Source organism: Centrocercus urophasianus, unplaced genomic scaffold, assembly GCF_019232065.1.
Source record: "Centrocercus urophasianus isolate 14NV4802_14NV808 unplaced genomic scaffold, USGS_Curo_1.0 seq_33, whole genome shotgun sequence".
NCBI classification, from domain to species: Eukaryota; Metazoa; Chordata; class Aves; order Galliformes; family Phasianidae; genus Centrocercus; species Centrocercus urophasianus.
Window position 1 is genome coordinate 9447945 of NW_024884900.1, and position 13884 is coordinate 9461828.

The window sequence follows — 13884 nt, forward strand, 5'->3', positions numbered from 1 at the left end:
AACAAGAAAAAGAAAAAGAAAAAGAAAAAGAAAAAGAAAAAGAAAAAGAAAAAGAAAAAGAAAAAGAAAAAGAAAAAGAAAAAGAAAAAGGAGATGTGGGAGGAGCTCAGATGCAGGTAGTTTGGATCACTCATTTTAAGTTATTTAGTTACTGCTGGCGTATAACTACTGGCACCCAATTAAATTCCTTTCAGCCCTCAGGGGTTGAAATCATAGAATTATTAAGGTTGGAAAAGACGGCCAGGATCATCAAGTCCAACTTCAACCCATCCCACCATGCCCTCCAACCATGTCCCTCAGTGCCATAATGTTTTCCTCCGTGCAGCTTCCAGCTGCCCTGCCCCAAGCCCGCAGAGCTGCGTGGGGCTGCTGTGCCCCAAGTACGGAACTGAGCACTTGGTCCTGTTGCAGCTCATCCCATTGGCCTCAGCCCAATTCTCAGCTATTCCCAGAGCTGAGAGCTGAGAATGGAAAAAACATGCTTCACTGCCAAATTTGTAGAACTATTTGGTAAAACTCGTGTAGCTGGGACACAAGGCTTAGCAAGTGCATGTCTCTCCAGAGAGCAGCTGTTTTTCCCCTGTGCTACCAACACCTGCCCATCTCTGTACGGATCTGAAGCAGTGTGCTGCACATCTCCCCCAGCCCCTCTGCCAGACCCATACCCAAGTAGCTGGTGAAGATGGAGCCCACCAAGTGACTGCAGTGAGGCTGATGGGATGAGCTCTGGACACACACAGTTGTGTGAGAAATGAAGGTCTGAGTTCTGCTGCGCCTGGACCTCCAGTGCCCATCGCACATTCCAAGCAATTTGTTTGGATCTGGAGAACCAAGGTCCTTTCTGGAAGGGCTGTGCTCTATCATTTGTTCCTCAGCTTGTGTTGACAGTGGAGGTTGCTGTGACCCAGGTTAGTCGCACTGCATTTGTTGAACTTCACAAGGTCTCCTAGCCATGCTGCTCAGTCTGTCCAGGTCTCTCTGGATGGCATCTTATCCCTCGGGTACATCAACAGCACCCTCAGCTTGGTGTCATCCACAAACTGCACTTGATTCTGCTGTCAGTGCCATCAAGGAGATATTAAAGAGCACTGGTCCCAGCACTGATCCCTGAGGGACACCACTCGTCACTGATCTCCATCTGGACACTGAGCCATTGACCACCACTCTCTGGGTCCAGTCTGGCAAGCAGTTTCCCTTCCATCAAAAAGTCTGCCCACCAAATTCATATCTTTTCAATTTGTAGAGAAGGATGTTGTAGTGGACCACAAGGCCTTACCAAAGTTTGGATAGATGGCATCAGTGACACTTCCCTTGCCCATTGATGCAATTATGCCATCATAGAAATCCATATGTTGGTCAGGCAGGACCAACATATTGGTGAAGCCATACTGCCTGCCTTATATCACTTCGCTGCCTTCCATGTGCCTTACCATAGCTTCTGGGAGGATCTGCTCCATGATCTTACCGAGCAGCATTCCAACACCCTCAAGGATGAGAGAAAACCTTGGCCGCCATGTACCAGCCAACACCCTGCCTGTGTGCTGCAGCCTGTTCCTTCACCCACAGGCTGAGTCTGGCACAAAGCTGGGCATCAACAGCTGCCCTCACTCCAGGAGCAGGGGACAGAAGCCCCTATCCAGGACAGGGAGACCGACAGCAGGGATTCAGTTCTACACAGCCCCTCACAGTTGCAGCTCCCCAGACCTCACAGCACCAGGAGCCGTGGGGTCCTCGAGGGTCAGCTACCAGCACCACCAGCCCAGCACTGAGTCCATTGCACACAACAGCATGCACCAGCATCCTTAGCTCCTGGGTCATGCTGGAGCCACCCACAGCAGACACCTACTCTGCGTACCTCAGCTAACCCACACCACTATTCTGGGAGCCCGCAGGGAGCTCTGAATTGCTCATGTCGTTCTTTACACCCACCCACGTGTGCCAGCTCAGTGCGTGCGAGGAGCGCAGCGCTCTGCTAACCCACACCCCTGGCACACGGCTGTGAGTCTGCACCAGCAAAGCGAGGGTGGTCGCAGCCCACAGCTGCCAGCAGAGCCCAGAAGCAGCATTCCTGGCACCGAGCTGGCTCACAGCAAGGGCAAGATGCAGCTCACAGCAGAGTGGCTCATCAGGGCCACAGCTCTGCTTGGGCTCAGACAAACACAGACAAGAGCGATAGCCTCAGTGGTTTCAGAATTTGCAAGATGCTGCAGAATTTGCTGCTCTGTTTTCTGAGCCTGCAAACAGAACGTGGTATTAACCACATGTTCTGTGAGATGTATATTTCTTAAGAGTCGGTGCTTTTTGTGCTCTGGTGTGTTTTGGACATGCAACAAAGCATTGTGTTTTCTTTGAGTAAAATTGAACTGTATTATTTGAAAGGAAGTTTACTGTATGCTTCACGTAAGTTTTTATGAAAACCATCTGAAAGCCTAAATGGGAACCAAGCTATAATCTCCATGGGTGTTTTGAGGTAGAAAGACACACGAGGACCTGGAGATCAGGGTGTTTTCTGAGAGAACACATCTCTAGAACTGCTGGTCTGTAAATCTGACTGCAGAGAGTCCTACTGGGGACAAGCAGCCCCCAAAGCCACTGTGAGTAATGCATAGATTGCTCAGCAGAGTGGCTCTGTGATCATACAGCTCTAGATGTGTCCTTTCTGGTGAAGGGACGTGGAATCTTTAGGGTGCCTTCACTAGAAGCAGGCACGTGTCAGCAAGACACTCTCAATCCAAAATGTGCCCACAAAGCACATATACACGCAGATCTGTATGTCCATCTTCCTTGGTGGTATAGAAATCAAAAGGAAATGGTGTGACAGTGATCATATAGATCTGCCTCTTATTAATAAATAACTCATGCCCAAGCATGAGGTTCACCAGGCTGCTTGGTGCTGTTTTCCTGGGAGCAGAAGCTGCAGGAAGACTCAACTGCTCAAGCCAGACCACGCTTTCCACATGTCTGAGGCAAGTGGGCTGAGCTGGGGTGGTCTTTGATGGGCAAGAGCTATGTGGGGGCCAGAGCCAGATCATAAGGAAGGAAATGGTTTCAAGTTGCACCAGAAGAGATTCAGATTGTACATTAGGAACCCTTTCCTCATAGAGAGGGTGGTCAGGCATTGGAACAGGCTGCCCAGGGAAGTGGAGGAGTCCCCATCCCCGGGAGGTGCTGAAGGGATGTGTGGATTTGGCACTGAGAGAACGTGGCTTAGTGATGGGACTGGGTAGGTCAGGCTGACAGTTGGATTTCATGACCTTGAAGGTCTTTTTCAATTGTCTATAAGCAGAAGTGCTTCCACAGAGGACTTGAGCAAGCTAAGTCATGACTTAGAAAACCAGTCTGCAAGCAGCTTTGGAAACAGCTGTAGCACTAAGTCAGCAGGGAGGTCTAAAAGCTAGGTCCCAGTGCTCCCAATTTTCTCTCTACCCATTGCAATCTGGTCTGGGCATCTCAGGACAGAGGTGTCAACCCAGAGTGGTTTCTTACTTGCAGGTGATTCCACGAAATGGAAAACTGCACGGCATATTCAGAGATATCTCATGCCTTGGACCTTTACTCTCCTTCCATGGAGACGCAGATTCATGACTTCTAGGAACACGCTGGATGTTGTGACAGAGTGAGCTCACATCCTTTCTGCTCAGCCATTCACTTGTTCCCTCATTGCACACTTGCATATTTGCAAGACCTCTGATTGCGTTTCCTCCTGTTTTGTCTGAAATAGCTGCTCATCCCTCCTGCCCTGCAGTAGTGCTCCTCGTCTGGCACCTTGCCGCAGTGACATTGCTCTTGCTTCCTGGTGAGCTTCAACGTCCCCATCTCCTGTCATCTTGGCGATGTTCAGCCTGGTCTCTTCCCATCTGCCACCCTACGCAGCGGTTTCCCTGGCTGTGCTCAGCTGCCTCAGCTTCCAGTCCTCTACCAAGCCCTCAAAGTCGTATCCTTTCCATAGTTTTTCATACCCTCTATCTTTAAGATCCTCCTGGAGGTCAGAAAGAGGTGCAGAGTCCACCAAAACCCTTCCTGGGACGTGGCAGATCTGGGACTAGCCTCATGTAGATGTGCTCTCCTCTCTGCTGTGCAGCCCCAAGAGAGAGATCCTGCAGTCAAGGGGAGCTGGGTGGGACTCAAAAAAAAGAAGTACCAAAAACCAGCTGAGAGGAATTGCAGAGCTGTATCCAGGGCCACTTTTCACTAGGAGTCTCCTAATCTCCAGCTAGACACCCCCAAAGAAACTGTACCAAACATCTGAAACCATTCCTTATCAAATCTTATTTTATTCTCATTGAATCAGTCACTAAATTAAGATGCTTCATTATTTCTGTCTCCATTGCACAGGGCACAGCTACTGGGCAGCACTTCCAGCCCCTGGGTGCTTTCAGTGAGCATCACCGGCTGATGCAGCAGCTGAGCTGAAGGACAAGAGAGCTGCCACCTGGGAGAACACTGCTGTGGAGGTCCTCCCTGGGCCATGGCCAGCAGCACAGCACTCTTTGGACAATACATGTGGTCCTCTGGGGCTGACAGTAGCAGGGCTTCTTGCTCTTTAAAAGCCAGTGAGTGCACAAGGACCTTTTTTCCATGTTCCAGAATTCAGCACTGAGATGCTGGGTGTCAGCCAGGGTTTGGGGTTAACCAGCAGGGATGGATGCGCCACAGAAATGCACAGCTAACGGCTCAGGGCTCGCCAGATCATCTCTTTATTGCCTCGTGTCAGAACAACGCATACCCAAAGCATCACAACACAGCAGGCTGTGAGCCCCCACCACCAGAAGCCTGTGGATGAGCAGTAAGGCACCGGTGGACAACAGGTGCTGCAATCCCAGCATGGTCCTGGCTGGATCCCCACTCCATGCTACACACATAGCAACTGCCAGCCAGCACCTCCTGCTCACCCGAGCAGCTTGTTGTGCCCCCACAGTTCTGCCTGTCCCTGTCACAGGACGACGCAGCTGGTCCCCTGCGTGTCCCTCATCCAGGAGATCACCAAGGGCTCTGCATTTTTGCCCCCCATAAAGGAGCCCAGGTAGAAGAAAGGCCGGAGTTTCCCCGAGAACTTGTCGGTGAAGGTGTAAAGGTGGGAGCGGTCGGACACGCTGTAAAAGGAGATTTCTCCTGCCTCATAGTCCAGGAAGATGCCAATGCACCGGGGTCTGACACTCGGGGTCAGGCAGGAGACAGGGCAGGTAAGGGCCTCATAGGCACCGTTCTGCAGCCGCAGCACCCAGTAGCCATTTTGGGGGGAAAAGACGATGTTTCCTTTCCGGCAGGCAGCCTCCTTGCACAGCCCCAGGCCCCACTCCGGCTTGTCTCCCACCTGCACCTCCCAGTAGCTGCGGCCCGAGAAGAAGGCCTGCAGCCCCAGCACCACGGGAACACAGCTGAACCTCTTGGGGCTGTCAAAAAACATCAGGAACAGCTTCCTGCTCCCGCGCCGCACGCTCTTGCGGTCCTCAGACAGGGTGAGCTCAAGGTGAGCCGTCTCAGGGTCCAGAGTCACATCCACTGGTGGGAGAGAAGGGAGAAGGACAAAAGGACTTTGTGAGTCTGTCACTGAGATGCTGAAGAGCCCCAGTCCCAGCTGCCAGCTGTGTGTAACCGCCTTATGCCTCGCATGCCACGTGGGGCTGCTGGCCTGGGGAAGTGTGATTCATAAAAATCATTTCAGCTGTAAACCATGTCAAAGCAAGTTGGCATGTGGCTGCAGAATGGGAACAACCAGGGCAGCCTGGCATTCAGGGTATAGCTTAATAAGTAATGGTGAAAACAAGAGTGTGTAAGCAATGCCCTCCCAACCCGAGACTAGAAGGAGAAAGCTCTCCAACCATGGGAACCAGCCTGAACCCACCTGTAGCAAACTGGTAATGTCATCCAAAATCTGAGAAGAAAACTCCCTAACTCCAGTGTAGTGTTAGAGGGAAAAAAAACCCACAGCACTGGTGCTAACAAAAAAAACCTGGTCTGAAACGTGGTCTGCTCTGAAGTCATGTCATTAAAGAGGAGCCTGAACCTGGATGGACTCCTGCACAGACTCTTGCAGAGCCTGTGGGGGCCAAAGGCTTCAGCCAGGATCCCACCCCAACCAGCAGCCCACCTGTGTGTCAGGGACGCACCCAACACTTCCCCACATCCCAGGGCAAGGGCTATGACCACACGCACAGGGAGCTGGAAGCAGATCCTCACCTTTGAACTTCCTCAGCATGTGTCTTATACCCATGCAGCGCTCTGGGATGCTGTAGTCCTCCTTCAAGTTCACAGACACAGGTTTGGGGGCCTGAAACTTCATTGTTTCACACCTGAAAGGAGAGCAATACTGGGGACCATATTCAGTGCCCACTGCACAACAACTCTTCTGCAGCATCATGGGGCTTTCTGATGCCTTTCACCTGGCTGCACAGATGCATTCCCTCCCTTGAACTCCTCAGCCATGACAAAGCACCAGGAATGACTACTTGGTAGTAAATGCGATGGGACCTTTGATCCAGAGTGAACTGGTGCACAAGAAATGGATCTCAGGGAGGTGCAGAGCCACTGCCAAGTAGGTGTGCCTGGGAAATGGAGGAGACAGGCCAACCTGGCAGCACGGCCCTTAGGAGGGGACAGATCTCACATCTCACACCCCACAAGGCCAGACAAGACCTCAGTTCTGAGGCCCTGGAAGAGGAGGGTTCTGCAGCCACTTAAATTTCAGACCCCAGCCTTGGCACTCTGTCTTTAGAGGACAAATGGAACACTGGGCTGGGAGACAGAGACACTGAGAGCCAGGAGGCAGCTGGGACTGTAAGTGGAAGGAGCACAGGTACCCACCTGCTCAGGATGCATCTCATGTCCTAGAAGAGAAAAGCCATTCTGGGTATGTCACTCCAGACTGGCCCCAACCACCTGGCCACACAGCAGAGGCCTGGGGCTGAGGCTGGGGACAATTGAGAGGGCTGGTGGCAGAGCCTGACCTTGAGCAGCTCCTCAACTGGCTGCTGCATCTTCTCCTTTATCTCCCGGATCAGCTCAACCAGCAAGCACTTCTGCTCTGTCACCCTGGCCAGGTTTTCAGAGATCATCACCAGAATCTGTGATTCCTCCTCCTCCAGCTTCTGAAGCAGCAGCTTCTCCTCATCAGCCAGCAGCTGATGCAGCTTCCCAAACTCGCACACAATCGTCTCCCGCTTTCTCTTCACTTTCTCCTTGTGATAGGAAAGATGCACACAGTGAAGGCAGGCAGTGCTAGCCAGCTGAGTCAGAGCCCAGCGCTATGCCCAACATGCAGGAAACCGCTGCATTTTTGTCTGTGTTTATTTAAAAGAAGAGCCAAGGGATAAATGCCGTGGTTTGACCTAGCCAGAGTTCCCACTTGACATCCAACAGAAGGACAGCCGTGACCAGCTGGACCTCCGATGCCCACAGATATCTGAGTGCAGCACAGGAGTCTATGGAGACGTAACCAGGTGTCAGGTGGGGTTTTGGGCGGGATTTTATCAGGAGATAAAATCAACTTGCCTGCGTGCCAGGCTCAGGGTGAGCTCTGCTTTGCAATCCTGCCAAAACGTGACAGCACCCAGGGGTGGGGTGGGTAGGGGTTGGAAGAAACCAGGCAGGACTTCCTGGGTCACTGAGAATTCTCGCTGAACATGGAGATGAGAGGAGCGGTGACAGGTGGGGGCTGCAGTGCTTGAGAAAATTTTTTCCCAACACTTAATATTTGGCATCTGGCTCAAAACCTAAAGCCCAAAAGTTAACCAACTGCAGAAAAACATGCTGGGGTTAACTAGGACCAGGAAGCCTCAAAGCCCAGAGGGTAAATGAGAGGAAATCAAAGTGCATTTCCTCTTCATCTAAGCATGCTGAAGACCTGACTCACGAACTCCTGATAAGCCAGGACTGCAAGCCCAGCACTCGCTGGGGACATTTTTTCCTTTTTACTTAAGCAGGACAGAAGCCGGGGCAGCCTGGCGGTGACCAGACGGCCTTGACTCAGGCGGGGGTGGGACAAAGCTCTGTCACAATGCAGTGCCTGAGGGGGATGGTGGGTGCACTGCAGCACCCCCAAACTCCATCACTAGTGACAGCCCACACAGATAACTGGGAGAGCACTGAGAAACCTGTTTTCCCAGCCAAAGCTGATTAATCATCAGGTCAGCAAGGGAAAGCTCCAGCCAGAAGTTTAATTTCCTTTTCTGCAGTTATGTTTCCTTCTAGGCCTAAACTGCCTCTGTTTTGCTGCTGTTCTGCCCCCAGGGCTGCTTGGGGTAAAGCAGAGGAGCAGTAATTTGCTTGTATTTTTGTAATGAAAACAATTTCAGCTCTAGTGCTTTGGAGCAGAGCTGATTGTGTGTCTCACACCTGCTTTTCACTCAAGCAAAACACAAACAGAAAGCATCTATTTGTTGAACTGGCACACAAGCCCCCACAGTTTCCTTGGAGCTGGAATGATGCTTTTTTTTCCCAAGCTGGGCTTTTTAATTTACTTAGGATCGCATTCACTGCAGTTTTCACACTCACTGATGCTGGTTTCTGGCGCCGTGCTTGTGGCTCTGCCAGCTATGATGGCTCAGGCTCCCTGGCAGATGTGGGTCCTCCCTAGAGCAGCAGCACATGGGACATGTCCCATCCTGGATTCACAGCCCCAGACCATTCCAGATTTTTTAAATTCCTGATGTTATGTAAGCTCATTCTTTCACAAACAAACCGAGCACCTGCCTTGCACTCCTGGGTTTTCATCTTCGCCTCTGACTCACGCTTCTTCATATCCTCCACTTCCTTGGAAAGTTGCTCCAGCGATTTCTGGAGTTTGACCTGAAAACAGCAGAAGCGAGGTCGGCCCTCCCCACCCTGCATGCTCTGCCCAGCCCCTGAGCTCACAGCTGCTGGTGCCAGCATGCAGCAGGGGGACACGGCCCTGTGCCAGGCAGTGCCATCTCTGGCACCCATTCCCAGCAGCTGTTCTCTTCACTCTGCTCACAGCATTAACCCCCTCCAAGCAGCTCGGGTCTTTCCCTATTTTCCTCGCTATTTCAGTTCAGAGAGCAAGCGAACTGCCTCCCACATCGCTGAGACGTGGCATTTGGGTGCCCCCACGACGCTGGGACACGGTGTTTGGGAGCCAGCAGTTCCACACCCCACCGCCCCGACTGTTTGCAGGGCAGGGAGCCAGGCTGCGCCACGCACACAGGCCGACGGGGGCACGGTGCCCCTTGCATTAGGAGGCAGCAAGTCCACCCTCAGCCCCGGCACCCGCAGCACAGTGGCTGCCACTCGCTTTGCCACCATTCTCACCCCGCAGCTGTGCCAGGGGCCGTTCGCAGAGGGGTGCCCGTACCTTGTACACCTGCGCGGCCTCCTCAATGGGATAGACGGCGTGCGAGCGGTGCTGCTGGGACTCCCGGCACACCACGCAGATGGGCTGCTCGTCCCCCTCGCAGAACAGCTTGAGGCGCTCGTCGTGCAGGGGGCAAAGCGGGCTCCCACTCTCCGCCCCCGTTCCCGTCCCCACGCCGCCCCGCAGCCCCAGCTGCCGGATGCTCTCCACGATGTTGGCCAGCTGCCGGTTGGGCCGCAGGCTGCTGCGGCGGCAGGGCGCCCGGCACTGCGGGCAGGAGAAGGGCGCGTCGTTCCACAAGCCCTTGTCCTGGCAGTGCTTCCCGATGCAGCCGCGGCAGAAGTTGTGCCCGCAGTCGACGCTGACCGGCTCGCTCATGTACTCCAGGCAGATGGAGCAGACGGCCTCCTCGTGCAGCCGCTCCAGGGCTTCGGACAGCGCCATGGTGGGCGCCGCGGCCCGGCAGCAGCGCCGCGCGTGGCCTTGGACGATGCACCCGGCCGGGGCAGCGGCGGCCGTGGGCGGAGCGCGGCGCCAGCGGGGCGGCCCTGAGGGCTGCGGCCTTCCCTGCCCGGAGGGTGAAAGTGAAAGCGAAGGCCTGCGGGGAAAACGGGACAAACGGCCCGACCCCAGTGGGACGAGATGGGGCTCCGACGGCCGCGGCGGCAGCAGGCCCTGCGGTGGCGGGGATGCCGGTGGTGCTGCCCAGCCCCTGCGTGGCCTGCAGCCATGGGGCAGCGACGGGGTCAGGTGCGGCCTGTGGGCCCTGGCCCTGCCTGACAGAGAGACAGCTGGACGAAGGACAGCTTTCCTTTGCTTTTATATCGCAAAGCCAACCGAAAGACAGCTGGTACAAATCACAGTGACAGGTTTGTCCCCAAGAAGTAGAAATGCTTTTGCATACACTTAAGTAGGTAAATAAATAAGAGTATGTACAGAGTCTGTAAAACAGTCTGCAAACAGTCTGCCAAATGCACGGGCAAGGAGGTGACAGGGCTGTGATGGGAGGTGCCCATGAGAGGGCTGCAGCTGTGATGCTGGAAGGGATTGGAGCACAGCTCACTGGCTGCTGTCCTTGTGCTTCTCCACGTTCAGGATATCCTGAACCCACTTCTCTTCTGGTTTGACACAGCACGTCTTCTTCTCAACCGTGGTGAATCTGAAGAAGGAAACACAGTTAATGGGTGGAGGAAAAGGGAGAGCAGGGCTGGGCGACTGCATGCTCCTTGCCACTGGGACTCCACCAAGCTGACACCTCTGTAACTGCACGGCGGCTCTGCAGACTCACAGGGGTGAGCTCAATATCATCATAGATGTCCTTGCTGCTTAGAGGAGAAAGCCACCCCCCCCCCCAGCTGCCTTCCCCAGCCAGCACGCTGTCCTGCCTGGGACTCTCTATCTTGGTGGAGGTGACCTGCTTAGAAATAACAGGGAGGACCAGAAGCCAGCTGTTTGGGATGTGAGATTGGCCCCTGCAAAACTTCCAGGTAATTCTCCTAATGTGGCAGAGCCCATCCGGCTTATGCCCTTTGCCATGCCATGTGGGGTTTCTTGGTGCTGCCACCTTTCAGTGGGCAGCCCTGGGGTCTGGGCAGAAATACTCACATCACACCGCGGTAGGGGCACCCGCTTCCTGTGTACTCATACATCACCACCTTGCTTGGGGGAAGCGCTTTGTTTAAGAAATTGTAGCAGCAGGGTCCGCGGGGCCTGGCAGCAACTGGGAGAGAAGAGAGGTTTTCTGATTAAAGCCAGACCAGGAGCAGTGCCAGCAGGGAGAAGCAGGCTTGCAGGACCTGAAGGGCCACACCAAAGAAGGTGCTGCTCCCACCACAGTCTACCACCAGTCACCCTTCCCTCAGCAAAGCAAAGAGCAGCAAGATGTGCCTTTCCTTTCTTACAGCAGGTGCTCAGAAGAGAGAGCCAACAAGAATTACTGGGACTTGTACAGCAGAAAGAGCAAGAAGAGAGTTCCTACAGAGTGGGGAGCTTGCACTCACGTGGACTTGAGGAGACCTGGTAGCAGAGAGCAGCCACAATGAGAACAGCAATGGCAGCTGTGGAGGACTTCATGTTCCTGTTTGGTGGAGATTAATTGTAGGAGTCAGGCTAGACTGCTGCACAGGTCCTTCACTGGGCCTGATGTGGGATCCCTGGGTTCAGCTCACTCTATAAAGGTGCACAAGGCTGGAAACATGATGAAATTCTGCAGAAAGACAGCATGATACAATGGAAGAAGTGCTGTGTCAAGAAATTCTATGTGTGTACAAAGAGTGTGGAGTCCTACACCATCCTGTGAAGGGAAGTACCCAGAGCCCTGACGGGCAGTAGTGCCCGGATGTGGCAAGTGATGCCATGACAAGATACTCTGAAATAAGAGGGAACAGGATATGACCAACTCTTCTTTTTTTTTTCCTCAGACCAAAACCTAGAAGTCAAAAACCTAGAAGTAGTGTTTCATGAGATTTTGCCTAGAAGCCACATGACAACAGGGAATGAGCATGGCTGGCACACACATCTAGAATATCTGCATCACAGAAATACAGAGCAGTGGACTCTGCAGCCATGGCACAGGAAGAGCCATGGGTCACACCAGCTGTGCTGGCTGCCTGCTCAGCAGGTCAGCGAGGCACACGGGCACTGTGTCCTGCTTGCAGCACTGCCCAGAGTGATGGGGCTTTCTTCATGCAACCAGGACATCACCAGCACATAACCACACAGAGCAGAGGGTAGAGCACAGTGCTGTCCTAAGTCCAGGCTCCTCACCTGTCCTTCCCAACTCCGTCCCGTTGCTTGCAGCAACTCATTAGGGAACTGGTTCTGTTTCTACATTGCACTTCCACAAATGCCATGGAGCTTAAATACTACTGTGTTATCCATGGATGCAAGAATTGACTGCTAGCCTTCACCAAGAGTTTTAGAAGCTCACAAGGATGTTGGTATGGTGGAGTTTGGCTTATGGTATTATTTTGTTCCAGTGATGTAGAACTGACATCCTCCTGGCATTATCCCAGCAGCCATATAGACATACAAAAGAGATTTGCTGGCTCAGCTGGTGCCGTTTAGGACAGGAGCAGTGTCACTGCAGCTCTTCTCCGAAACGTTACATCCTCACAGAAGGGCTCTGCTGACCTCCAGGCAAAGGCTTATGGATGACACCTCATGCAGGCAGAGGAAGAGCAAGAGCAAGGTATTGCCGGTGCTGGCGCAGTTTGTGGCTGCTGAACAACCACAGCTGCAGCCACTGGGCTCCTCTGTGGGGGAGGAACATTTAGACATGAGAAACCACTGCCCAACATGGTGGCCTTGTAGAGGTCCAGAGGAGGGACTCAATGAGTGAAGTGAAAAGATTCCCTGCACCAGGTGAAGAGCTTATTCTAGACCCAAGGCTCTTAAGTGCTCCAGGGTATCACCATCACCACAACTCAACCGACAGAACTCAGTGAGTCAGACCTTTCAGAAGGAGTGGGATAGAGGGCACTGAAAGATCTCTCATGCCCAGAGCCTTTTGCTTCACTAAAACACTGTGTTACTAAGCATCAGCAAAACTGGGCCAGGGTAAAACCACATGTGGGTGCTTCCCTGCTCCAACCCAGCCCACATCCTGCAGTCCCTCTGCAGCCTCACAGCTTTGCCTTTGCAGCGGTACAGGCCCTGACACATCCCTTTATTTCTCTGTATCTCTCTTTCCCCTTTGCTGGGATTGCTGTCATCCTGCACTTCTGCTCAGGGATGCTGGGGAAGGGGTGGGTGAAGCACAGGCAGGAGCTGTGTGGACTTGGCAGGCCCCTCACACATCCATGTCCCCGTGAACCTGGCCACGTATGACTGACGGATGTGCCACCAAAGATGCCACATGGGATGCTCTGATGTGCCCAAGGTACCAGACCAAGCTGACTCACTTTCCTGCAGCAGCAGACAGCAGATTGACGCTGGGGGTGCTGAAAACAGGCTTGGAGACAGATTTGACCAAGTGGCAGGCTGGGAAACCACATGGTGAGATGAGATGAGTTGAACTGAGACGACGATGAGAAAACCGTGACACTCTGGAGTCACAGTGACCTGCTAACCTATGCTCCACCAACACTTCCACTCTCATAGCCCTGCTCCCGTGATTTCCACCAGTGCTTTCACACCCAGCATCTACACGCGTTCGCCATTCAGGCCAATCCGAGTGTTCCCGTTACACAGCTCCACATGGGGACCAGAACAAAATAGAAAAGGGAACAGGATGGAGGATGAGCTGGAGACATCCTCATCATGCAGCTCACAGTGACACAGCCCAGCTTGGAGCTGATTTTAGCTGAGTGTTCTGAATGTTCCTGCAATATTCAAATGTGATGTTGATGGAAATGTCACGATTCCTTTTGAAAATCAGTGTTTTCTATCAGAAGTATACATGAGCCTAGGCGTTTTGAATGAATTCTTGCTGCTGTCAGATATACTGGGCTGTGTTTCTTGCTCTCATTCATTGAGAGGGAATTCTTGGAGGTTTTGACACCTGTTATTCCCACATTTTACTGTTTTCCCCAACTCCATTCCTTCCTTGAAGGATGATTTTGTATTTCAGTCTT

At 53.0% G+C, this 13884-nt stretch overlaps 2 protein-coding genes across 2 annotated transcripts; both read right to left on the bottom strand.

Annotated features, from left to right (window-relative positions):
* Positions 1-4681: 4681 nt before the first annotated feature.
* Positions 4682-10041, bottom strand: LOC122166569 (E3 ubiquitin-protein ligase TRIM39-like). Its single transcript, XM_042830415.1, is given in 7 exon segments — positions 4682-5502; positions 6181-6293; positions 6805-6827; positions 6948-7178; positions 8692-8787; positions 9311-9810; positions 9813-10041. Coding segments are annotated over 7 exon segments (1761 nt in total). The 3' UTR covers positions 4682-4933.
* Positions 10042-10369: 328 nt separating this feature from the next.
* LOC122166530 (C-C motif chemokine 4 homolog) lies at positions 10370-11383 on the bottom strand. Its single transcript, XM_042830357.1, has 3 exons — positions 11311-11383; positions 10916-11030; positions 10370-10469 (listed from the first exon to the last, which is right to left on the bottom strand). Exons 1-3 carry the CDS (start codon positions 11381-11383, stop codon positions 10370-10372), a joined length of 288 nt encoding a protein of 95 aa, XP_042686291.1.
* Positions 11384-13884: the final 2501 nt, after the last annotated feature.